The sequence below is a fragment of the Trichosurus vulpecula genome, chromosome 9 (assembly GCF_011100635.1).
Source record: "Trichosurus vulpecula isolate mTriVul1 chromosome 9, mTriVul1.pri, whole genome shotgun sequence".
Classification (NCBI taxonomy): domain Eukaryota; kingdom Metazoa; phylum Chordata; class Mammalia; order Diprotodontia; family Phalangeridae; genus Trichosurus; species Trichosurus vulpecula.
Genome location: NC_050581.1, coordinates 20,809,165 through 20,835,250, shown reverse-complemented (window position 1 = coordinate 20,835,250; position 26,086 = coordinate 20,809,165). Strand labels below are relative to the sequence as shown.

The window sequence follows — 26,086 nt, the reverse complement described above, 5'->3', positions numbered from 1 at the left end:
CCAATATAATCCTTTCTTGGCCACAACTCCCCATAGCATCTCCCTCTTAGAGAAAGCAAATATTTGTATCCTCAGTGCTTAGCCATGCTTGGCACATAGGTAAGTTACATAAATGATTTTATTAAAAAATTCATTCTAAACTGATAATCATAAATAAAGCAATTTCAAACAAAATAGTTCATCAACTCCATTCAATAAACACTTAGGAAGCATCTAAAATGTTTGGCACCGGGAATACAAAGAGAGGTTAACACCTTTACACACTGGCTAAATACCAAACATAGAAACCCAAATAAAATATCGCCCAATTTCTGAGACGACTTTGATGTTCTGGTTTTGTTCTCTTTTAACAGATTTATAATGCCTGTAGATTCAGTTCTCAGGATCCTAGATTTAGAGCTGGAAGGGGCTTCTAGTTCAAGCTACAAGCCATCTAGTTCAAGACCCTATTCTACAATACAGGAAAATGATGCACAGAAAGACTTGCCCTCTGTAAAATGAGGGAGGCCAAGATGACCTCTAACATCCCTTCCAGCTCTGTAATTCTTGATGAAATTTCATTGTGCCCATTCTGTCATTCAATAGTAGCAAGTGGACTAAAAGATGAACTACCGCTGAACCAAATGAAAGCAGGTGACACTATTTCATGGTACTCAGTTCTATGAAGAACATATAAACAATTCCTGCAGACTCCTTAAGACTTGTCTTTTGTAAAAAGTTAATTTATTAAAATGCTAAGATCCTCAGAAGTAAGAAGTAACTATAATATCTGAGTATGAATCAATAGGATGTGCAGTGAGTTTCTAAGAGACAGACATCAAACACCTCTTCTGGTACTGTTTGCTACCAAGTTTCATCTCTACATCTTAACACTATTGATAGGAAAAGGTACAAGGGCTTGTGATTACCACTAAGATCAACTGCTAGTTTTGTTTAGTTGTTTTTCAGTGTCCAACTCTTCCTGACCTCGTTTGGGATTTTCCTGGCAAAGAAACTGGAGTGGTTTGCCATTTCCTTCTCCAGCTCATTTTACAGACGAGTAAACTGAGGCAAATAGGATTAAATGACTTGCCCAGGGTGACAGAGCTAGTGTCTGAGGCTGGATTTGAACTCATCCTTAACTCCAGGTCCTGCCCTCTATCCACCGCCTCACCTAGCTGCCCTAATATCAATTGTCTATGCAAATTCTGTTCCCCAATAATGGTGAGTACCACGGAGAAGTCATAAAGTGAGCAATATTTACGGTAAAGATGGAGGTGCAGGGTCTGAGCTAAGGCTGACCGTGGAGAATGCACCAAGCACCTAAGTATAAGAAGTGGTGGAATGGGTGAAAGAAGAGGCTCAGAACCTGCCTGTGTGGCACTGGACAAGTCACTGGACTCGGGGAAGGGGGAATCTCAGTTTTCACATCAGTAAAGAAACGAAGATGACCTCCAAGGGGGTTTCTAGCTCGGAGGTTACGGTCCTATTAAGTAAGTGGGTGGGGGACGTGTGAGCTAGTACTGGGTAGGGGCGAGGCAATCCCTACTCTTTAAAGTGTGTTTAGATGAAGACTGTGACAAGCGCCCAGGGATGCTACTTCACTCCTCCAAGGGGCGAGGGGGGAAGGAAAAAGAAAAGGGGGGAGAGGGAGGAGAGATAAGGGGGAGGGCGGCTGGGAAGGTGCCAGGAGCCGAGGTTACCAGAGTAAGCCCAGGGACCAAGCCCAGGGACCAGGCCCAGATTCCAACTGGCTCCCTGTGACGTCACAGAGCTCCGCGGCGGGAGGAGGGGGTTAGGAGGAGGGGGTTAGGGGGACGGGCCGCCCCACCTGTGGCTGGGGAAGAGGGAGACTTGTAGAGTCCGTGCTTCTCCGCTTCCGTCGCTCTACTCCCGCCGGGATCTGCGCCGCGGACATCGCGGTCTCCGACCGGCCGCGTTTGCGCCGCTTCTCCCGCGAGGATTTCTTCCCCGTCATGTCCACTCCGGGGGTACCATTCGACGGAGAAAGTCCAGGTAACGCGAAGCCTCAGCTCTTCCCCAGCGCAGGTCTTTGGTGGGGAGAGAACCACACGCTCACCTAGAGCCTCTGGAGTAGCGGTGTGACGCCACTTCCGGCCCCATCTCCATTCCTTTTGCGCCACTTCCGGGAGCTTGGGTACGTCTCCGGGACACTCGGACGTGAGCGGTCTTCGTACCGAAGATGGGTTGTAGGTGGTGATGCTGCTGGGTCTGACCCACTGGAATGGAGGAATACGGTGGTCTAAACATGTCACCACCATTCCCGCGATAAACTGCAGTGGCTCCCTATCACCTCCGGAATCAAAAATAAAATCGCCCTTTTTGTATTCAAAGTCCTTCATAATCTGGCCCCTACCTACCTTTTTAGTTTAAGTTCACTTTATGCCCCAGCGCCCCGCCCCCCCCCAAAAGAAATTTTTCTCTTCATAGTCCCCTAATTTTTTAAGTTTTATGGGGTCAGCCACAAAACTTGTTTAAAAAGTAAGAATCTAAACATAATGCCATTTTGGCTGTAAAGTATAAAGGGAAAAAAGCAGTGAATCCAAGGTCCGGATTCCAATCTAGCATCTGCATTCGTGCAATTATAAAACGTTGAGTACATCACTTTTACTTTACACCCCACCCCCACCTCCAAGTACTCTACAACCCAGTGACACTGTCCTCCTTGCTACTGACATAAGACACTCCAATCTCGTTATTTCTGAAATGGTCACAGCGGCTGCTCCCATGCCTGGAACTTTCTCCCTCCCTTCCGACCTTCCCTGAAGTCTCAGCTAAAATCCCACCTTCTCCAAGGAGCCTTACCCAATCCTCCTTACTTAACCTTAGCGCCTTCTCTCCCTTGATTATCTCCAATTTATCCTGTATACACATGATACATAATTGTTTTCGTGTAGTATCCCCCACTAAAGTTTGAGCTCCTTTCAGAGGCTATTTTTGCCTCTACTTGGATTCCCAGGGTTTAGCACAGTACCTGGCTCAATGTAGACATTTAATAAATGCTTCGGGTATAGGACACATGGTCCATAGCAATTCTTGTGCGTGATAAGCGGAAGCCTCATCTTTTATGGCTCCTTCCCCTCAGAATCAAACAACTTCAGCTACCTCCTTTTTTCCCCTTCGTGGTAACCTAATCTTAAAAGTTTAATGGGAGAGGCGAACAAAAAAATCTTGTTTAAAAGTTAAGCAATCTGGGGGCAACTAGATGGCGCACTGAATAGAGCAATAAACCTGGGGTCGGGAGGACCTGCCTTCGAATTCAGCCTTAAGACAGTTGACACTTAGCACCTTTACCAGCTGTGTGACCTTGGGCAAGTCACTTAACCTCGATTACCTCAACTACCCCCTCAAAAAAAGTTAAGCAATCTAAACAATAATGCCATTTTGGCTATGAAGTATAAAGGAAAAAGGCACTAGGTTCTGAGGTCTCGCTTCTAAATTTAGGATTCACTATTAATGCAAATCACTTCGCCCTTTTAGGCCCATTCACCTGCCTGTAAAGTGAGAATGGATTAAACTTCAAAGGCCTCTTTTGAAAGCTCTACAACTTAACCTATTTATCACATGACATTGTATACCATACCTAGTACTTACTTAAAGTCTTTTAGTGAATGAAAGAATGGTTTTGTGAATGCTATCCTTGTATGTTCAGCCAGTTGTCTAATGTAGAAAGAGCACTTGGTCTTTAATACAAGAACACTAGGTTTCAGCACTAACTTCCCGTTATGTATCATTAAAATATGCCTTCATCTTGTAAACCTATTCCTCCTGACTTAAGATTTGAAAATTTCAGTCAGTGACACTGCCTGGATCTCATGTTTCAATCTCTGTGGTTATCTTTAACTTTTTCCTCTTTCACCTCTTATAGCAAGTCTTGTCAGTTTGATGATCCCAAGGTTTCATCACTAACTCTATTTGGTGATTATTATAGTAGCATTTTCACCCATCACCTCCTTGAGAACAAGGGACTGTCTTAACTTCTGTGTTTGTATCCCCTTTGTGCACTGCAAACCACGTGCTTTCTCATTCACTCATCTCTCTATACCAGTGATCTGATGTTACTTATCCACACAAAGCCATTCGATGGTTTTCTACCAAATATAGTTCGAACACCTCAGCCTGGTATTCAGGGCCTTCTAAATCTGTTATCTCCCCTGCTTTATCTCATACTCCTTTTCTCTATACAAATTTTCTGTACTCCAGTCAAACTGGACAACTCAACACCCCCACCCAGACAGCATGTTTCTGCTACAGCACACATGCTGTTCTCGATGGGCCCTTTATTTAAATCCAACCCATCTTGTAAAGTCAAACTCAAGTAATTTTATGAAGGCTTACTTCAGTCTCCACCACTGTGGACTTCACATAGCCCTTTGTATCTCTATTTGATGTGTGCCTCCTAAATTGTGAGCTCCACAAGAGCAAGGACTGTGTTTAAGTTTGGTATCTTCCTCCACTGCCTGGCAGTGTGCTGGACTTAGAAGTTCTTAAAGTTTGCTGAATAGAATTTAATCTGCAAAATTGGGATAATACAAGGAATATAATAAGGCTCAAATAATATATAATGTAAAATGCTTCATAACTATAAAGAACTTTATAAAGATAAACTTATAAACATCCAGTTACTAGAGATAATTGAAAATTCTAAAACAGAGCTCAATCTGATCATTACAGTTAATCTCAGTCCCAGAGAACAAGATGAAATAGAACTATGGACAAGCTGGTCATTTTTACTTAGCAGTTTTTCCAACATTAGGACAACATTCAACTAGGTAATACTCGAAAATTACTATGGTGCAAAAAGCATCAGCGATTTTTTTTTAAATAAGAAAAAAAGTGGCCTCATGAAGTTTAAAAAACAATTTTAAAAATCTGTGACAGCCAGGAAAATAGTTCAAGGACACATAATTCTATAATAATGTGCAAATGAATGCATGCAAATTGTAACTAAAATAAAAATAGTTGTGTTAACATACTAAGAAAAAAAAGCTTTTCTCCACTAATATATAAACGTAGACTTCTCTGTTTATGTGGATGGGCATGGAGAGTATAATTTAACCTTTCTTTGACAAATCATCATCAAACCATAACCAGTTATTGCATTAACTTCAGCAATGGCCATCTAAAATTCAGTTTATATTTGGAACAAACTGATGACCTGGCATAAACTAGCAGGTGTCAAAATTAGAGAGAAAAATCAAATACTCCAAATAATGTCAGGGAAAACAAGACTGGAATGCAGGACTGGGACAATTTTAGGTGCCAGATTTGTCTGAAATTATACAGCATATATGAGATTAAGTGATTTACTCCACGTATTTGCATGGAAAACAAACATCTTCTCTACTAAGAACTCACATTTCCACAGTGATTTAATGTTTACAAAGTGCTGTCTTCACAACAATCCTTTGATCCCGGTAGTACAAATGTTATCAGACCTATGTTGCAAATGAGAAAATTAAAATTCAAGGTCCTTAAGAGAACTGCCCAGGTCACTCAGCCAGTAAGTCTCCAAAGCAAAATGTGAACCCAGGACTCCTGACTCCAAGGCCAGTATTCTTTCCACTATACCATGCTCCCTTGTCCAATACCTATTTTCTAATACACTTAGTTAAAATGTTTAAATGTGTATTCTCAAGCTCTGAAATAAATCAATGTTGTTGATAATTATCAATGAAAATTGGTGAACCAGAATAAAAAGCCAACAACAAAGAATTCTGTGTTGTGTATAAAGGAAAAATTCAGGCAAATGACACTCTCCCAAATCAGTCCTTTCATTCTTTTTTGATTGGGTAGTGATTAAAAATATCCCCTATATTTTACAAATTTCTGTTTCATCAAACTTCCTTATGTTTATTTGTTTTATACAATCTACCCACAGCCATACAGGAAAGTATCACAATTCGTGATTAGTGCAAAAATTGTTTTTTATTTGTTTTCCCTCCCACTCAACAGAACTTAATTAAGTTTTACTTCATCCACAGTATTTTTCAATTATATCCAGTCATGTAAAATATGAAAAAAAAAGCACTAATCAAGGCATAACTTTAGGTCCCCATATAGTAAAAACAATTACAGCAAATTAAGGACAAACCTACAGCATTCACTTACTTTAGCTGGTTCTGATACTGAGCCATATTTTTTTATTTGGGAGTCAACTCCTAAAGACTTGGCTAATTGCACAGCATTTGAATCGTCACTGATCAGTGTCCCAAGAGCCACAAGGAGTCTAAAAGTGGCTTCAAGGTCTTGCACAACTTCCAAGACTGTGCTGATTACTGAGAGGCATTGAGCTTTACCTTCAATATTATGGTTTTTATGTAAACAAACAGAATAGTTCAGAGTCAACGTAGCCAGTGCAATATGAATGTTCTTATTGCTGCCTGATTTCAGTTCTATTGCTTGTGATAGTAATGATTCTCTCTGTGCCAACATGAGCCTCTGTCCTGCCTGGCCGATAAAGCAATTGCAAAGAGTCCTGAGTGTAAGCAATTGGTTTGCCGGTTTTCCTTTAGGATTCAGAAGTTTGAGGAGGTGACTGCTGAACTGAGCACCTTCCTTTTCATTGCAGAAATTCTCATTCACAGTGGGATGCCTAATTGACAACCGAAGAATGTCAAGTGCTGGAAAGACGATATCTGTATTTTGAAAAAAATACTGTTAGTTGAATGAATCTTAATTATTGTTCCCATGAAAAACAGAAACAATTCACTTTTTTAAAATACATGTTATTCCTAATATACATCACCACTTTACAAAATGCCTATATTCCTGAAAAATTATAATTTAAATTTTTCATATTTTAAATGTGCTTGTAAGGGCTAGAGAGACAACACAATATAGAGAAGGGGCCTTGGGGCTAAGAAGACCTGAGTTCAAGTCCTACCTCTGACATGTACTGACTTTGTGACCGTGGGCCAGGCATTTAACACCCTTAGGGTTCCAAGCAACTATCTAAAATTTTAAGTTGCAACGATGTCCTGGAATGGGAGGGGCCGGGACGGTTGTTCCACCCTCTAACAATATAGTAGTTCCCTAGTCCTACAGAGAACTAACCTTACATATAGATATCACAGTTCTAGTACCTATCTCCCCATTTGGAGAGCTTGCGATCTTGAAGACACTCTTGCAAAATGAGAAATCTTTATTAACAGATGTGAGGGATGACCCCAAAATTTAATTATCTTATATGTCACCTAAAAAACACAATGTGTTTTCCAGATAAACTGATTTTCTTTTAAAATCACTAAAACTCTGTCCTGTTATCTATTTGTGTAATTTTCCCCTTTAAAAGTTTTTATATACCTTCAGGCCAGTTAATGGCTTTCCACAAAGTCTGAAGCTGGTGAGCTGTGGGTCCTTCTGCAGAGCTATTACATGTTAGAGATAGTATCTTTTCAAGAAGTATCAAGTCATCTTCAGTTAACTTCTGTTCTTCAGGCGCAGTTCCATTAAGTTCTTTCAATTTACCTAGGATATGACCAAAAGCTAAAACCATAAATATCACAGGCACATCATTTACTTGCCAGATGTCTGCATAATATTGTACATTATGGGATGCATTAAGGAAAGAAAACAGTCTTTTGTCTCTGAGAAGTTCCTAATTTAAAGAATATTTTATTAACAAGTTTTAAATGCCTTAGAAACTAGAAATATTTAGCACCAGAAAGAATTCTAACATCCCTTCCAACTCTAATATAGTCTATGAAGGTATAAGTCTAACCTGATTCTTATATTGTAATTAAGTTAGAGATCTAAGGTTGCCTCTCTGAAGACAGACAAAATAAAGCGCCAGAAAGTCACTTGGAAATGTTTTACATGCTAATTGTAACAGTCAAGGGCCACCAAGTCATAGAATCGTACATAGGATTTTAGCATTGGAAGGGAAGGACTGCAGAGTCCTTCCAGTCCATGGCAAAGAATAAAAATTTGGGGGAAGAAGGAAGAGTATGGTTTAGAGGAATGAACTTCATATACCTGTCATTTACCCATCATTTTCCAAGAACTTCTAACGTGTTTTGCTTTCTATCTCTGCACTTTCAATCTACAGAAACTAAAGGCTCGATCTAAGAAGGAAAAAAAAACCTTGCTTCAATCAGCAGTCTATATTTATTTCCTCCCCTAACAAATCCAAAGGCAACTACATGTTTTCATTTGTATTACTTTCTTTAATCGTAGTGAGGGAACTCTAGATCTGGTGCCAACAAAGGTTTGAATTTGAATCCCACTGAAGACATTTGCTAGATGGGTGACTACAGACTATGTTGAGGAGTTGACTCTCAAATAAAAAATTATCAACCTTAGTTCCTTCATTCCCATTTTACAGAGAGTACCACCTGTAATATATATTCATTTTGAGGATAAGTAAACTTGATTAAGTTAACAAATATTTTCAAAATAAGTAATCCCTGATAGAATCACTTGCGTCTGTCCTCCATTTCTAGATTAGCTAAGGTAAAAAGCTTACTAATACCTACTGAATTTAATGATAAAACCACACTCACCCAATATTTGTGTCAGGTTGGCCTGATCAAATGTGACAGCTTCCTTTTTGGGAAAATATATATTTAGTGTTTTAAATGGATCTGACTGGAAGACACCACTACCTGTTAAAAAAAGATTATTGTAATGAAGATTATTGCAAGCAGATTTTTAATAACATTTTATTGCAATATTTTTATTCCCAAAATTCTAATTTTCACTGCTCAAAGAATGAAAACAGACTATTTCACAAATGTTTATAATTTGATAAATATTAAGAGACCATTTTGCTTATGATGTATTAATTACATGATATTTTCTAATAATGAATGGGGGAAGAAACAGAAATAGAACCGCTCTGCACTTAAACTTTTGACATCTATATAATGTGTGACTTTAAGATGACTAATATATTAATAGATTATAAAATAAATTTGAAACAGAAAGCTACTACTATTTTCAAGAAACCTTTCCTGATAACTCCACCTTCTGTGGATTTTTTCTCTTCTAAATCACTTACTGCTTTCACCAGACAAACATCCTAGGATACTAAAAAGTGGAAGGCAGAAAAGTAAATTTATCCCTTGATGTACTGTCTCCTCTAACTCAACAAAACTGGAAAGTTTTTTAAGACAAAAATTGTATGTTCTACATCTTTTTTTTTTTCAATTCCTCATGCTTTCCTAAGAAAGTGCCATGTGCAGCAGGCACTTAATAAATACTTGATAAGTTTTTAATTGGCCATTTACATTCAGAAAGATAAATCTACAAACTTCGAGCCTACTATTCTAACACAATTTACCAGTAATCTGATTGTAACCAAAAAGACCACTGCAAATGCAGCTTATGCACAGTAATTGATAAGGAATGAGGTAAGAAAAATCTAGAAAGAATCTGACAAGATGCTTCAAACTAAGTCAATATAACATACCTTGATAATTGGTGACTCCAACATGAAGGTGGGCATAGGGGAGGACAGCAAAAACTATATTGGAAATCGTTTCACAATTATGAATTTAAAGACTCAAAAGGCATATACTCAGAAGCCTCACTCTTCCAGCTTGCAATCTATAGCTTCTATATTATGAATATTTTCTTTGAAAATAGTGATAAGCCACTGGACAGGATAGGCAAACAAAATTTTTAAAATGAAGTTGATAATATCTTAGCAGACAAGGAATGTTTGGTTACTAAAGTGTGAGCTCAGTGTACAGCCAGACTAGTTAACGCAAAAGTTCACATCACCACATTAGAAAGGAAAAGATGAGAAGACACCGCATGCAATTTATAAAAGCTACAAACTGACCTATTTTTAAAAGTTGTTGCTTCTGAAAAAGGCAAATGGACAAAAGTAAAAACATTGATTGTGATAATTTCTCAGAGAACTGATAAAAAAAGTCACTAAAATGAAGAGTCCAAAAGACAACTCCCCACTCCTAAACTGTCTAAACCGGGAAGCAAAATCTCTTAGCTAAAGAAAAAAGATTTGTCAGCTATGGGCAAAACAGGTCTAGAGAATAAATTCATTTACAAAACATTATGGAAAATGATGGTGGAAGACAGACTAGCAGTATGGCTTTAAAAAGTTAGAAGGGAAAACAAGCCAACAGAAAACTTGGCATGAAGACCAATTAAGTCAGCTCATTCTGAGAACACAAACAATAGGTCCAAATATGTTGTTGATTTCCATGCAAGAATTAGCATGGGAAAAAATACAACTTTCTGATTCTAGTCACCATGGGATATTAAAAGAGCTACCAAGAAGAATGAGAGATGAAGGACCTCATAACAAGTATGAAGGAAGAGGACAATTTTGTGGTGAAATGCTTATTAGTCTTTTTGTTGCTATCTACACTCAAGTACTGGTTGGACTACCTCTAAGGATGAAGGTAAAAGGACTTGAGAATACCTGTTCACAGTATCAGGAAGAATGAAGAATCCTTCAAAAATGGATTGCCCAAAAGATAAAAACAAAAGACAATCTGAAACAGAGTTGAACCCTGATGGCTAAAGGGTAGAAAAATTTGTCAAGGAGACAGAGAAGGACCACTGAATATTTCAAGCGAAATAAATAATAGATGGTTATTTCTAGAGAAAAGTATCAGATCCTCTATTAAAGAATGATCTTTTTGTCCTCTGAGGAATGATGATGTGGGTTCCACAGGGGTCACCAGGAGAAAGGTCATCTAGTAAGATTCATGAGAGACTAGTGATGGTGATAGGTAAATCCCTATTAAGGGTATCAGGGTATTGGTCCACCTGACAATAATAAGGTCTTCTATCTTATTAGATTGTAAATTCCTCGAAGGCAAAGATTGTCTTTCGTCTCTTTTTGTATCCCCAGCACTTAGCACAGTGCCTGGCATAGAGTAGGTGTTTAATGTTTATTTAATTGAATTTTCTTGGAGTATGTAACCCGGGCATTACAGAAAAACCTCCCCAAACTTTTCAAACCTGATACTACTCACTTCTGTTGATCATACAGAGAAAAAAGATATGACAAAAAAAGAACCTAGAAAGCATTACTAAAAAGTTAAAAAGTTTTGGACATGAAACTTAACACGGGTTAAGGACATAAATGCTGACTGAACTCAAGGCAGGATTCAGAAATGATATACTGGTTAAGATAGTGTCAAAATGACAAAGAGGGTGGATTCAGAAACATCTGGGAAGACTTGTATGAAATGACACCAAGTAAAATTAGAAGAACTAGAAAAACAAGTTACACAATGACTACAATTCTGTAAAGAAAAACAATTTTGAAAGACTTAAGAACTATGACTCCAGAGTTCCAATGATGAAGCATGCTACCCAACTCTTAATAGAGAGGAGACCGATTAGATGTGCAGAATAAAACATACTTTTTTAGAGGACATTCACTTTGTGGATTTGCTTGCCTATGCTTATTTATTAAAAGGGAGAGATTGTTTATAATTCAGGGAATAGGGTCATTGGAAGGATAGAGAGGGTAGCTAATGATGCAAAAATAGAAAAGAGGTTATTTTAAGTATTACACACACACTCTAGAGAACAGAAGAAAGATCAGAGATACAAACAGCAGGACAAAACTCATTTTCTTTCCTCTGTCCAATTACCCTCTTTCCAATTTCCCTAATACTATCAAAGTTAACACCATCTTCCCTTTCACCAAGAGTTGCAACCTCATTGTGATCTTGGATTCCTCACTTGCACTTGCCCCACATATCCAATTTGCTGCCAAGTTTGTTTTTTCTTCCTTCACATCTCTTCCATGTTCATTTCTCTCCACTCACACGGCTGACAAACATTAAGTGCAGGCACTTATCATCTCACACCTGGACTACTGCAGCACCCTTTGGGTTGGTCTCTCTTCCAAGTTTCTCTCCATTCTAATCTATCCTCCACTCTGCTGCCAATGATCTTACAGAACTTGTCAAACGATGTCACTCCTTCCTCATCCTGACCCCTCCCCCCGCAAAAAACCACAGTGGTAATAGGTAACTCCCTATTACCTGGAGGACTAAATATAAAATCCTCTGTTTGACTTTTAAAGACCTGGCCCCTTTCTACCTTCCCAGATCTCTTAAACTTTATTCCCTTCAATATAGTCTACAATCTAGCAACACTGACCTTTTAAGGTTATCTCCCATTTAACACTGCATGTAACTTATATGTATATAATTGTTTGCATGTTATGTCCTCCATTAGAATGGGAGCACTTTGAAGACAAGAGCCTTGTTTTTGCCTTTCTTTGTAACCCCAATTCATAGCACAGGGCCTGACATATTAAATACTTAATAAGTATCTGCTGATTGACACCTTTGAAACTAATATGTTAAATTCATTTAAAAATAAACTACGTGATAGAGTTGTAGTTTTAAATATAATTCTATTTTTCTATCCTTTGTACTTGAAAATATTCTTTTTCTGTATTTGTCAAGTTTTTCCTTAAAAAGAAGCAAAAAAATAAAAATTTTTCAAAAAAAAAAAAAAAAAAGATGGTGAACAGAATTTTCATTCCTGGACCTTGACTTAAAATACGGGAATGATATACTCCATCTCAAGCCAGGAACCTACTAATAAGCAAAGTCTGGTAAAAAAAAAATTGCCTAGTTTTACGATTCTAATAAAAAAGGTTATAAAATGAAAAGAGAAACAGAAAGAGAAAAATGTCTATGCTACACAACAGAGTAGCAACAGTGTAAGACATATCACAGGAAGAGATATACAAAATAATTCATAGTAAACAAAATCCAACAAAAGAGGTAGCAATAGTTATATATACTGGCTTTAGCTGTACATTCACAGGGAAAATAAGCAATGTAAAACTAGAGGTCCTAATGCAAAGAAGTAATTCTTTTTTATGGTAGTTTAACCTATATTGGGAAAAAGAGGATCAAAGAAGAGGGAGAACTTAGCCATGAAAGACTCATGGAAGTAAATGGACAAGAATCACAAAGAATGAGGAGGTTGAATTTTTTTGATGATCTATAAATGAAGGAGGACCCTCATCACTGAGATCACAGACCCAAGCCACTGAAGTGTAATTAAGTGTTTACTCTATTTTATACTAGTTAAATATGCACTTAACCTAAGTCTACAACCAAAGAAAATAAGGAAGATTTCTCTCCCTTGTTATAAAAGTAATATGTAAAATACAGCAGAAATTTGTACTCCAAATGTACCAATACTTACTATGCATAAGAACAACAAAGAAAAGCATTTTCCTACATTTTAGTTCCTCAATAGTTTCAATAGCTATTCTATCACACAAAGATACTATAAAATATTAAATCTAAAGGCTCAGTGAGGGCAAAGATTATTGCATATCAAAACTTTGTATTATCCCCAGAACCTAGCATTGTTCTGCATACAGTAGGTACTTAATGAATGTTAGGCTTTTCCTCCTACTATCCAGTTACTTATTGAATACCTAAAAATAAACTAAGAAATTAGTGCTAGGTATTTGGAGATGAAATAAATATGTAGGTCAAATGGTCTCTGCCTACCCTTCAAGATTTTTAAATCTTATTGAGGAGCTAAGACTTTAACTTAAAAATAATTATGGGCGACCGCTATGTCACTAATCATACTAAGGAGTTCAAAGAACTTTGTGGTCACTGTGGGCTGGTAAAAATCAGGAAGGCTTCATGGTGGAGGTTGGATTGGAACTAGAAGAGAAGAATTTTAATTAGAGGAAGAGAAAGAGGAAGGGAAAATAGCATTACAGTTAGGAGAATGAACAGTAAACACAACTTAGGATGAGAATGGCTTGTATAAAATCAGTGAAGTGGTCAACCAAACATCTCCATGCCTTTGTACTGACTATCCCCTACACCTATAATATTCTTCCCCTCCTTTCCCTGGCTTTCTTCAAGATTCAGCTCAAATCCCATCTTCTGCAGGAGGCTTTTCCTGGCCCCACCCATGGAACTAATGCCTTCCTCTCCAAAACTGTTTTCCTTTCACTCTATTTATCATAATATATACCAACTGATTTATGCATTCTTTGAGAGAATGAAAGCACCTTAAGGGCAGAGCCTATCTTTCTTCTAATCCCCAGTGCTCAGCACAGTGTCTGGCAGATTGTAAACACTCTGAAAAGTGTTTGTTGAATGACTGAGTATGGCAAGATACTATTGTACAAGAAGTGATGATTATTGTAAAAGTCCTTGAAATCCAGGCAAAGAGGTCAGAATTTGATTTACTAAGTAATAAGGTGATAATGTAGGCTCTTTATTAAGAAGGAAAAATAAGAAAAACTTGTTTTGGAAAATATTCTTGAAAGATAATTTTTAAAGGCTTAAAAGATTTGAGTACATTTTAAAGAATTTACCTATAAATCGGTCAACTCCAGCTGAAGGTACTCCAGTGCTGCTTGTTGAACCAGGAAGGTAACGACCTGAACCTAAAATATAGTGCTGGAATTAGTAGCATCTATGCACAAATTATTTTATTTCGAGTAAAAACTGTTTCTCATGTAGTATTTTTTTTTGCATCCCACATGATTTTTCTAATACCATATAAATCCAAAATACATATACTTGAATAATTTCAGTAGAACCATGACTTTACCCAACATGGGTACCCTAGCACTATTTGAAATAGAAATATAATTAACTGTGAATAAATCCTGAAGGTGGGAATATCCATTTAGCACAACATATTACTTTTAAATTTAATTTAGAAAAGATCCCAGGAAATCAGATGAGTGACCAATAAGAAAGTGGTTTTTGAACTGAAGTGCTGACTAAAGATAAGATACTATGAAAATGCTAGCAATACAAGATGGAATTTGAGCAGTATTTTGAATAAATTAATGGACATGACTGGCTTCTAAGACAGGATAATACCTGCAGTTCCACATATGATGGATTTTAAGATGAAGATGCTGGTACAAAAGCCAAACATGAGTTAGCTAAGAGACTGAAATATGCCTAGTTCTGACAAAAGGAAAAAATTCAATACTCATTTTTGCTTCTCTTTGTTAATCCCAATCTTTAGCACAGTACCTGGCATATTAAGTACTTAATAAGTGCTTGTTGACTTTTTAAAAGGACTGCTTCTTGAAAATAAGAAAAATGAGTCAAAGATGATCCCAAATTTTATGAACCTGGTAGAGCTTCAAAGATAGTAATGAGATAACAGAAATGAAAATGAGGTAATAAAAATGAGGTAAGGTTTGCTGGAGAAGACAATGAATTCTGATAATATGTTGGCTTAAGTGACATTTGGCATAGCCAATTAAAGGATATAGCAGAAAGCAAGAAATACAAGACAAAGGAGAAGGCGAGAAGCCAATGTTAGGAATATGGATTTTAAAGAGATATATGAATAGATCATCTCCCCAATATTTCTTATACCAATAAGTATTACATACTCAGGGGTAAAATATCAACAAGCCTGCCCTTTACCTGTAAAAGGATCTGCAGCAGGTAACATGTCTGATCCAGAAGAAGAACCTGGAACATAACGACCACCACCTGTAGAATTTAAAAACGAAAATGAAACCCTGCATCATCAAGCAAATTAATAAAAGTTATCCCATAATTCTGCTCTGTAATGTTTTTCCACAAAGTCTGTTTATTTATTTAGGAAAGGACATGGTAAAAGATCAAGTATAAAAAAAAGAACAATCTAGGACAGCTTCCTGAAGATAAGAAGTATATATCTATAGATCATTTTTTACTTTGTATACACAGTACCCTTCACATAATAGGTACTAAAATACTTACTGAATAATACATCACTGACCACCTCCATCCCCCTCCGCCCCCCGCAAAAGATATATAACTACAAAAAAAATTTTACAAATGAAAAGAACTAAATGAGAATTTTAGGGATAAAATGAGTTACACTGCATGCAGCTACAATACCCAAGCATTCTTATGCCTTGACAATGCTTCGCATCAGGGCTTGATATATGAGCACCAGGGATGGAAAAGTACCAAGTTCTTCAATCCTTAGGTGGATCAATCCTTACTGCTTTATTTTTAATCAAATAAACTGATAAAGTTCAAGAGTCTCAAAACAGGTAAAAGTGGAATTAAGATGAATTTCCAATTACAAATGACCCATACTCTGATAATCTTGGGAGGAACTGGAGCTGAAAGCACTAGAATCATTTACTAAATGTCTACTATGTCCCAGGCACTGTACTAAGTGCTTTATAACTATTATCTCATTTAAGATGAGATGATGATATAGCCAAGCTCTGGGGCCCTGACTCATCAGTGGGGGGAGAGTTTGGATAAGGATCCTCAGAGCTCGCATGCGCTACGCGTGTCCCCAGAGCTCAGTTATATCACACCTTCAGGAGGGATTCTCTAATGCCACTGCTATGTTCTCCCTCCACCCATATCAAGACTATCTGCTGAGATCATTTAGTCAGCCAAGAAAGGTTTATTTATTAAGGTGGAACATTAGGAATAGACAGGATAAGACACCAAGTCGTCCGTCCCACCCCCCACCCTCCCACTATATCCAATTTAAAGTTCGGAGCTTTTGAAGAATTTGTTCAGAGGTAGAAGCTATGAAAAACTTAGCTGGAGAATCTGAGAGAAAACTGCCTGAAATTGGAACAGTATAGGGGCTGAATCTATGATTTTATTTATATGGGGAACTATGAGATAAGGAAACTCCCTCCAGTAACGCAGGTCAGCATCTGCTCTTCGACTTAGTCTTATGGAGTTGCCAAAAGCACTGATGTGGTTAAATGACTTGACCAGGATGTGCCAGGAAATAGGACCTGAACCTAGGTCTTCCTGGTTCCCATGACCAACCCTCTAAAAATCTACCAAATACAGAGTAGTTCAGTTAACAAGTATCTTTTTTTTTTTAAAGAAATGCAAATACTTCCAAAAGACTAGGGAACATACATAAATATTAATTCATTCAATTAGATTGCATCCCTGGCACCTGAGATTATTAATACTTAGGAAATTGGAAATTTTAATTGTAAACAAATTTAGATCAAGAAACAAATCTGGGAAGCAGACCTGCGGAGGATTCCAGAGTAAGGACTTTAATGCAATGTAAACAGATCATGCATTTATGGGCTTGGGACAGACAAGCATTAAGAGGTTTGGGGTCAGGGAGGGAATACAGAAAGAAGCAAGGAAAGTTTAAACAAAATTACACTCATTTAAAAATTCAGCTTAATTTTACCCTTGCACGCAGGATAAGAAAAATTAAGTTTTCTTCCTCCTCTGCTTTTCCTCTATCACATGACCCTCTTCCCCCAGGGCCTAAAACTCAAGCTAGTATCATTATTACTGAAGTTCATTTACATCATACATTAAAAGACATTTGTTTGGATGCCCAAAGAACCTAATCACCATTGAGGTAACATGATCTCTATGAGAAAATCCATTCAGAGTTCTAAAGTAATGACTTAAAAACTTGTACAATGAAAAGCCTATTTGTTCTATATATTTATGTATTTATTATATATTTATTCTAATTCTAGCTTTGGTAGGTTAACAGACCTATTAAAATGTTTCATTATAAGAACTAGATTTCAAAATTTTCATTCCTGAGGTCTTACCACAACTTCAAGGAACCTCATATTTTGAAAACTTTTTTTAATGAGATAATGATCTGATATACTGTCACTCTGAAGACATTATTAAAATAAATTCTAGATAATTTAGATGTAGTTAATTATTTTTGAAGTAATGTACAGCTGTTTCTATATGGCAACTACACTATAAAACTTTTAAGTTCATTACTACAAATTCACATATTTGTCAACCTGTTATGGAGCTAAAGTTTAAAAAAAAAAGCCAACCATTACTAATATAAAGTATAATTTGCATCTACCCTTACCTGTAAAAGGATCTGAAAAGTCAGTGTTCACATTTCCTAATGTCTGCCCTTTTGTGTTATCAATAATAAATTTGGCCACTTGATCCAAAAACATGGGATTTAAGTCATTCTTCTGCAAAAAGTTGTATGCTGTCAACCAAGGATCATCACTGGTGTTGTATGGCAACTTATAGGAGGGCCCGCTTTCATTGACATCAATGGTAAAAACATAATCAAATTCCTTTAAAAATAAATACAAAGGGGAAATGGTTTGACAATAACTTTTTTTCACCTTTAGTCTAATGTTACACAAATAAAGAGCAAGTATGAAAAATTATAGCTATCTAAACAGTTGTTTTTTGAAACACCAAGTTATATTAAAATTTTTATCCAGTACCTTAATTTCCTGACTTTTAAAGCATATTAATTTTTTTTAAAAAACATGAATACAAGTTTACCTTATTACTAATAACAGACACTTACATACACTTCAAAGTTTGCGGAGTGTTCTACATAGGTTATCCCATTTAAGCCTCACAGCAACCCTATGAGGTAATTACTTAAAATTTTATTATTTTCATTTTACAGACTAGAAAACTAAACTTTTCTCAGTCACAAAACTAGCAAATATCAAAGGCAGAGTTTGTACCCAGATCACCTAAATTACAATTACAACAGACTAACTACTAGGCCTGGAAAAAAACAATAGCTAATATTTGTATAGTGCCTTAAGGTTTGTAATAGGTTTTATAAATATTCTCTCATTTGACTCTTACAACAACCCTGGGATGTAGATGTTGTTATTATCCCCATTTTACAGATGAGGAAACCAAGGAAAACAGGTTAAGTGATTTAGAGCCACAAAATTAAGTGTCTCAGGCAGGATATAAACTCAGGTCTTCCTGACTCCAGGTCCAGCACTCTTATCTACTGTATCACCTAGCTGTCTACTAAGAACTACCATTTATATAGCAACTTAAGGTTTGCAAAGTCCTTTGCAAAGCCAGGTCTCTCAAAACCAAAACTTGGCCTTAGGCTCATTCTTTACAAATAGGAAGTATGCACAAATAGGAGCTAAGAAACTTATCAGAAATAAAACAAACAAAACCATGCTTTTTGCTCAATGACACAGGAATTTTGCTCCATAATAGTATATTTGTATAATAGTCCACGCTGACGGTCAAAAGAAACTCATAATTAGGCTAAAGGATTATAATTTGATAAATTCAACAGATTCAAATCCTTCTCTCTGATATATAGGTCACAGATAGTAATGCTGATTGTGCTTATACTGAAATGATATCCTTGTACTGTATCGTGTACAGTAAAAAAGTGATAACCCCTTAATTGATTGTTGCATCTACACATTCCTCAACCACATGTTGACCATGATCAAGTAATTCTGGCTTTTCAAATACTGACCCTTCAGGAAAGCAACCTGTTGGCTACCTCGACATCTCCCTGATTTAAATTCCAATTGCTCATGAAGGGCACTGCAGGTCCTCACCACAAAAATGCTGAGATCCCTGAACTAAGACATAAGAGGCAGCTAAAATTTCTATATCTAGAAAGAATTAAGATCTGTCAGAAAATATGAGAGAGAGAAAAAATAGAATAAAAAGTGTGCTTCATTGTGAAACTTTTTTTTAAAAAACACACACCCCCAGAAATCTACACTGGCTGCTCAAGTAAGCTAGGTTCAGAGATAATTTCCAATTTCCCAAAATTCAGTAATAAAACAATGGTTAACATACTTTTCCTTCATATAAAACTCTTCCAGACGTTTGTTGATTAGCTCCAGATGAGCCAACAACATCACCAATCTTCAACCACCTTCCATCACTAACACTCCACTGATAGGCTTCAACTTTCTCCCCATCTCTGATCAGACGTGTCTGTCCTTCTCTAGTACCTTGAATAAAAAATTATAGGATCACAAATACTGAAGAAAAAAACTTAATATTAGAAACAAAGATTCTCAATCCTTATATGAATATGAAAAAATTAATACACTTTATTTGAAGATTTTTTTATCACGTAAAACAACAAAATGTGATTCTAGTCTTAATCTCTGATGGACATTCAAATTTTACAAATAACTGACATGATCAGTAAACAAAAAAAATTTAAAAGATTATATTTTACTACCTATTCACACTTTCTAGGCTACACTGATAAAATACCAATATTCATTTGTGAGGCTATATTTTATGCCACACAATCCTCCCAATATTATCTCTAACGAGGGACAACACAAAGCATGTTTTTAGAAAACATGTTATATAGCTTCTAATTTAGGCTAATATCACTAACTTCCCCCTAAGTTGAATTTATCCTTAGGCTAAGAATTTACTTTAATTTGAATCTATTTATATTTTAAGCCTGTCAGCAGAGTAATTAATTTGACTAATATTAATTAGTCATGTTCTGGGGGCTTGTAAACAATAGTTTAAGAAACCATGCCAACAGGGAGCTTACAATTTAGGTATGAAGACGATCTACACACAAAGCAATCAGTGAACAAAGAAGCCTTAACAGGAAAGAGCCTCAGAACTAGTCCACAACACCATCAATTCTATGGGTGAGGAAAACGAGGCCCAGAATGATTTATGTGACTTGCCAATGGTCTCACATCAACTAAGAGCTAAACTGCAAAGTCACATACTAAAGTGATAAATTTGGTAAAGATACAAGCAGAACGTTCCTCAAAACAATTAAGTGATACATGATGTCATCATCTGCCATATGCAATGTCTGTAGTGAAAAAGAACACTTTAGCCACAGAGATTCACTTAGGAAAAACGAAAATTAGGGGAACACCTACTACGTATATATGGCACTGCTTGATTACATAATTTCTTATATGGTACAAAATAAAGCATTAAAAATGAAAATAAATGAGACAATTTTATTCATCCTTTCATCTCCCCACAGCATCTTGCACCCAGAGAGAAGAGTTCTAACTAACTTAAAACCTAGTCTTAAAGTTAAGATACACAGACAAATAATACAAAATCAAATGCGCCATTAAGGAGATACAACAAAGGATCACATGAGACTACAAACAAAACCACCAGAGGTTGCATGGTACAAAAGAAAAACATTCAAATCAGTAAAATTGGGGTCCTTGGGCAATTTCTCCTCTCTGGATTTCAGTTTCTTTAACTGCAAAAAGAGGGGAATGAACTGAATTGTCTCCTACACATGTTTAAGGTCTAATGATCTATGAACCTCAAAGTGCAAATAACTCGTGAGGAAATTTCTAACTCTCAGAGGCAATAAAAATCTCAACACTACCCAATTTCTAGACTTCTCATTGGATTTTTGACAGCAGGATACTGCTGTTTTTACTGAGGAGAGGTCACTGGAGAAAAGAGGCACACTAATTCACTGCTGGTAGTGTTAAAATTTTCATGTCTGTTGATATTAAGTTCAGAACAAAAAATTTAAAAACTAAAATCCTGTATCATCGATACCCTTATTATACTAAGTAGAGACTAGTAGTATATATGTGTAACCTTCTTCTAATTTGCATCTTAATAGGCTGGCTTTGAATAGTTTAGCTATATATTCTTGGAAAAACAATAGGGTTCTAGCCCAAGAAGTTATTATTGTTAAGTCATTTTTCAGTCATGTCTGACTCTTCATGATCCCATTTGGGGTTTGTTTGGTAAAGATACAATTGACTTCAGTGTCAAAAGCAATAAAAAATCACGAAACATGAGTTTATATTTAGTAAGTTTTTGTCTCCTCAGAGATGTGTACCATGAAAAATGAGGGAACTTATTTATTAGTATTCTTTTTACTTAGTACAAAATCTCAAATTAGTGATTAAGGGCTACTATTTGGCAATTCAAGTACAATTTTGAAAAATTAACAAAGTCACCTCCATATGCATAATTCTTCCACAAAACACAAAGATTTTTTGCCCAAGAAACAATATTTACCAGGTTCATTCAGATGCTCTCTTCCCGGAAGCTGCTCAGCATCAATATCCCCCAAATCACCAGTTTTTGAATCAATGGTTGCCCGAGAAAGTTCATTTTCAAAGGCCTGAAGTTCTTCAGGACTGGCTATCCGTTCCACTGATTCTGTAAACACTCTGATAATGCCATCACTGTAAAATAAATAAATAACTGAACTTAGTTTACTTCATGTTTGTGTATGCTGACCATTTCATGGATCAAAAATGTAATGCTGCAAAAATGTAAACATTTCTAAAAAGTTGACAGGTAAAGGGCCAAACTGGTAAGAATGTATATATAATACATAGATATTTTGTTATCAAAGAGCTAAAATTAATGAGCAAAAATGCAAGAGCATTTTAATAGTCTCAATGAGCACAGCTCTGGGAATTTATACCTTTTATTACTTTCTAGACAACTGTTGGCAGAAAACCTGTTTATATGTAAAATTTACAGAAAAAATATATCCTTTGATTTTCAAACTCAAAGTCTGATTTCAAATCCACTCGGATATTACAAATTCAGATGTGAACATTTACTGATTACCACAAATCTGAAGCTTTACCACAATTTTTTTTAAAGGGAAAAAAATCCACTTTCATAGAGGTTTCATGGTATACTTCAGAGACTAGGAATCAAGACACCTAGGTTCAAGTCCCAGATCCCACTATAATTGATCTTTTGATTTTAGCTCTTTATCCTTTCTAAACTTCAGGTTTTTAACCTGTATAGAAGAGAGATCCCTAAATATGTGTAAAGAGAAGTTACTTTCCATTTATTTGAACCTTAGAGATCACTAGCAAGGGAGCTCCAATGGAAATGAACAAGTAAGAAAGGGCACACTCTCCTCTTTTTCAGACAAGGGAAAATCTGGGGAAGGGAGATTACAGTGATGACAACTTAGAAATATTAAGGTTTTATCAGATGGATCTTCTTGTAGCCCCAGATTTACTGACTGGAAATCTCTGGATTGATATAAAGATCCAGACTTAAAACTGCAAGATTCCTAAATCTATTAAATCACTCACTATTTTGATATGACTAACAAATCATTTTTCCATGTGAAATTACCTTCCATTTCTAATAGATTGTTTAGCAGATTTTGCATGTAATTTTTCTTCCTGAAAGTATATCTGTTCTCCAAAATGTTTTCCAACCTTCCCGTCAAATCTCATCACCACCCTTCCACGACACTTGCTATCTACATTTAACACCAACCTCTTTACTATCTTCAATCTTTTCCCTCTATCCTCAAAGATGCTTAGTAATTTCAGGTACTTTAACAATAAAAATCCCCAGTCATTTGACCCTGCTCTCCCATTTGCTTTAATGTTAAAGACTAAATTTCTTGCAAGAGTGATTTATTCCTCTTGCTTCTAATTTGTCACCATTTACTTTCTCCTTAACTGCTCCCTACTATTTTTTAATCTCCTTCCTTTTGCCATCACTACCCTTAGGTTACCAAACCAAATCAAAACTCAACTGAGTTTTCTCAATTCTCTTTCTCCCTGACATGACACAAACCCTTAAAACTTTTTCTTACAAGAAATAACACTATCTTGATCCTAAGTTTCTCAACTACTCTTTCTTGGTCTTCATATTTTACTTTTTCTTCTTCCTGTCTCCTATCTGTAAAGGTCTCAGGATCACAAGATTTAAAGACAGAAGGGAACTTAGGAGATCATCTTGTCCAATGTCTTCATTTCACAGATAAGGAAACTAAACTATTAACAGAGGTGTGGTATGAGGCAAAGTCTTAACACTTCAAATCCAATTTTTTCTACTACATCACAAGGTTCTTGGTCTTCTGCTCTTCTCCCTTTGTCATACCTCCCAGAGGGCACTGCCCTAGGTCACACAGTAAGTGGCCAATCTGGAATTTGAACCCAAGTCTTGTCACTAATTCCAGCACTCTTTCCACTTCACTATTTTACCTGATGTCTCCTTCACCTGAGATTCTTTAAGTCTATGTTCCAATCCTATTTCCTGTGTATAAGACAATTTTTATGTATTTGATCTATTACCACATTAACCTCAGTAAGTTTAAAATCAAACTCACATTTTACCCAAAATTTGCCTCTTTTCCTGATTTTCCTATTTCTTTTACTAGCATTGTCACTCCTAAAATAACCCAATCTCTAAACTTTTTACTCATCCTTCTTAATACAGTCAATGCCCAAGTTCTTTTTTCCTTTGAAATGTTTCTAATAAACGATTCCTTCCTTTCAATTCCTGCAGTTACAATCAGTAGAAAAGGACTCTAAATGGTGGTGGTTAAACAAAGGTTCTAGTCCTGAAAACCAAAAACTAGCTGTGTATTCTCAGTCAAGTCACATAACCTCTGTTGAGTTTTATTTTCTTCATCTGTAAAACGAAGGGGGTATTTCCAACAAAAGGCTTGGACATACTGTAGTGCAGATTAACAATTCAAGTAATGGGCAGACCAGATGACTTCTTTGGTTACTTTCAGATCAGTGATTTCTATTATTCTAAATACTTCTGTCAAAGTTTCAGGGCTTTCAATAATTCAATTGCATTCTACTTGTCCAAATGGGTTTCCCAAAACTCTCTTATGTATAATTTCTACTTCACTAATGCCTGTCTCTTTACTGTCCCCCATATACATCACTGCTCACTTCCAACTCACACCTTTCCGCATTCTGTTTACACCAGAAATGCCTCTTTTATCATTCAGGACTATATAAACTCAAGTCTCAGTTATTCCAGGAAGTCTTATCTAACCCATACTAACCTATAACCCATATTCTAGCCCATACTGATCTCAAACTTTTAAAATGCCTTTTTTCACCATCTCTACTGCATAATTCATTTTTCAAGAATACTGTTGTGCCAATATATTACACAAAGTATAACAATGCCCTTTTCACTAATTTTTGGGTATATTTTTGTTACCCTAATTCTTGATTACTTGAGCAAGACTCATGTCTTACTATGTTATTACATCTCAATATCTAATGCAAGTCTAGGCACACAGTAAATGCTTAATACTTTAAACTGCTATTTGAATACCTCGCACCAACCACAATGTCACCATTTTCTAGCACACAGCAGCACCAAATAGACTGCGCTGGAAGTCTGATAGTTTGAGCACATTCCCCTTGTTTCCAGATTCTCAGAGATCTGTCTTCTGCTGTTGTCACAAAATCTAAAATTAACATAGGAACAATTAGCTATAATAACTAAGATGAATGAATACTTACATATAAACAATGCTCTCCCTACCTTCCTCCCTTCCCACCCTCCTCCATTTTGATATACATTATACAAGTGTAGTCATAGTAAACATTTTTCACATTAATCATGTTGTGAAAAATAATATAGGCAAAAAACCCCTCAAGAAAAATTTAAAAGTAAAGCATGCTTTAATCTGTATTCAGACACCATCAGTTCTTTCTCTGGGGATGGATAGCATGTTTCATCTTAAGTCCTTCAGAGATGTCTTGGATCACTGTACCACTGAAAATAGCTAAGTCATTCACAGCTGATCATTTTACATTATTGCTGTTGCTTTGTACATGGTACATTTCACTTTCCAGGTTTTTCTGAAAGCATCCTGCTCATCATTTCTTATAGCACAATAGTATTCAATCACAATCACATACCACAATTTGTTCAGTCATTCCCCAACTGATGGGCATCCTACCAATTTCAAACTTCCTGCCACCAGAAAAGAACTGCCATAAATATTTTTTATATATAGGTCCTTTTCTCTTTTGTTTTTGATTTCTTTTTGGATACTTTTGGCACTGCTAGGTCAAAGGGTATTCATGGCTTTATAGCTCTTTGGGTATAGTTTCAAATTGCTCTAAAGAATGGTTAAATCAGTTCACAATCCCGCCAATAGTGCATTAATGGTTCATTTTTTCCACATCCCCTCCAACATTTTTTATTCTTCTTTTCTGTCCTATTAGACAATCTAACTTAGGTATGAGGTAGTACCTCAGAATTGTTTGAATTTGTCTTCCTCCAATCAAAGCGATTTAGAGCACCTTCTCATATGGCTATAAATAGCTTTTTGATTACTTCATCTGAAAACTGTTCATATCTCTTGATCATTTACCAATTGGGGAACAGCTCCTATTTTTATAAATTTGGTTTGTTTCTGTATGTATTTGAAAAATGGATCCTTTATAAGAAAAAAACTTGGTTCAAATTTTTTTTTTCAGTTATGACTGGTGAAATCCATTTCCCTCCATCCTATTTCTCCCACCCATTTATTCTATTCTCTCTCTCCTTTCATCCTGTCCCTCCCCAAAAGTGTTTTGTTTCTGACTACCACCTCCCCCAATTTGCCCTTCCTTCTATCACTCCCCAGCCTCCTGCTGCCTTTCACT

General features: G+C 36.3%; 2 protein-coding genes across 4 annotated transcripts in view; both read right to left on the bottom strand.

Annotated features, from left to right (window-relative positions):
• CAAP1 (caspase activity and apoptosis inhibitor 1) overlaps positions 1 to 2,118 on the bottom strand; it is a 73,306-nt gene extending 71,188 nt beyond the window's left edge. Inside the window, exon 1 of one of the 2 annotated variants that reach the window (XM_036739732.1) lies at positions 1,811 to 2,118. In XM_036739732.1, the coding sequence (XP_036595627.1) occupies positions 1,811 to 1,957 (147 nt within the window). In that variant the 5' untranslated portion in view covers positions 1,958 to 2,118. The remainder of the gene's footprint in view (positions 1 to 1,810) is intronic. The other variant, XM_036739733.1, reaches the window with a different exon arrangement.
• A 2,587-nt stretch (positions 2,119 to 4,705) lies between these two features.
• The window catches only part of PLAA (phospholipase A2 activating protein), a 37,930-nt gene continuing 16,549 nt past the window's right edge, over positions 4,706 to 26,086 (bottom strand). Inside the window, exons 6-14 of one of the 2 annotated variants that reach the window (XM_036738940.1) lie at positions 24,762 to 24,897; positions 21,714 to 21,883; positions 19,521 to 19,678; positions 17,788 to 18,007; positions 15,375 to 15,443; positions 14,297 to 14,368; positions 8,505 to 8,606; positions 7,306 to 7,470; positions 4,706 to 6,638 (exon numbers count right to left, since the gene is read on the bottom strand). In XM_036738940.1, the coding sequence (XP_036594835.1) occupies positions 6,073 to 6,638; positions 7,306 to 7,470; positions 8,505 to 8,606; positions 14,297 to 14,368; positions 15,375 to 15,443; positions 17,788 to 18,007; positions 19,521 to 19,678; positions 21,714 to 21,883; positions 24,762 to 24,897 (1,658 nt within the window). In that variant the 3' untranslated portion in view covers positions 4,706 to 6,072. The remainder of the gene's footprint in view (positions 6,639 to 7,305; positions 7,471 to 8,504; positions 8,607 to 14,296; positions 14,369 to 15,374; positions 15,444 to 17,787; positions 18,008 to 19,520; positions 19,679 to 21,713; positions 21,884 to 24,761; positions 24,898 to 26,086) is intronic. The other variant, XM_036738941.1, reaches the window with a different exon arrangement.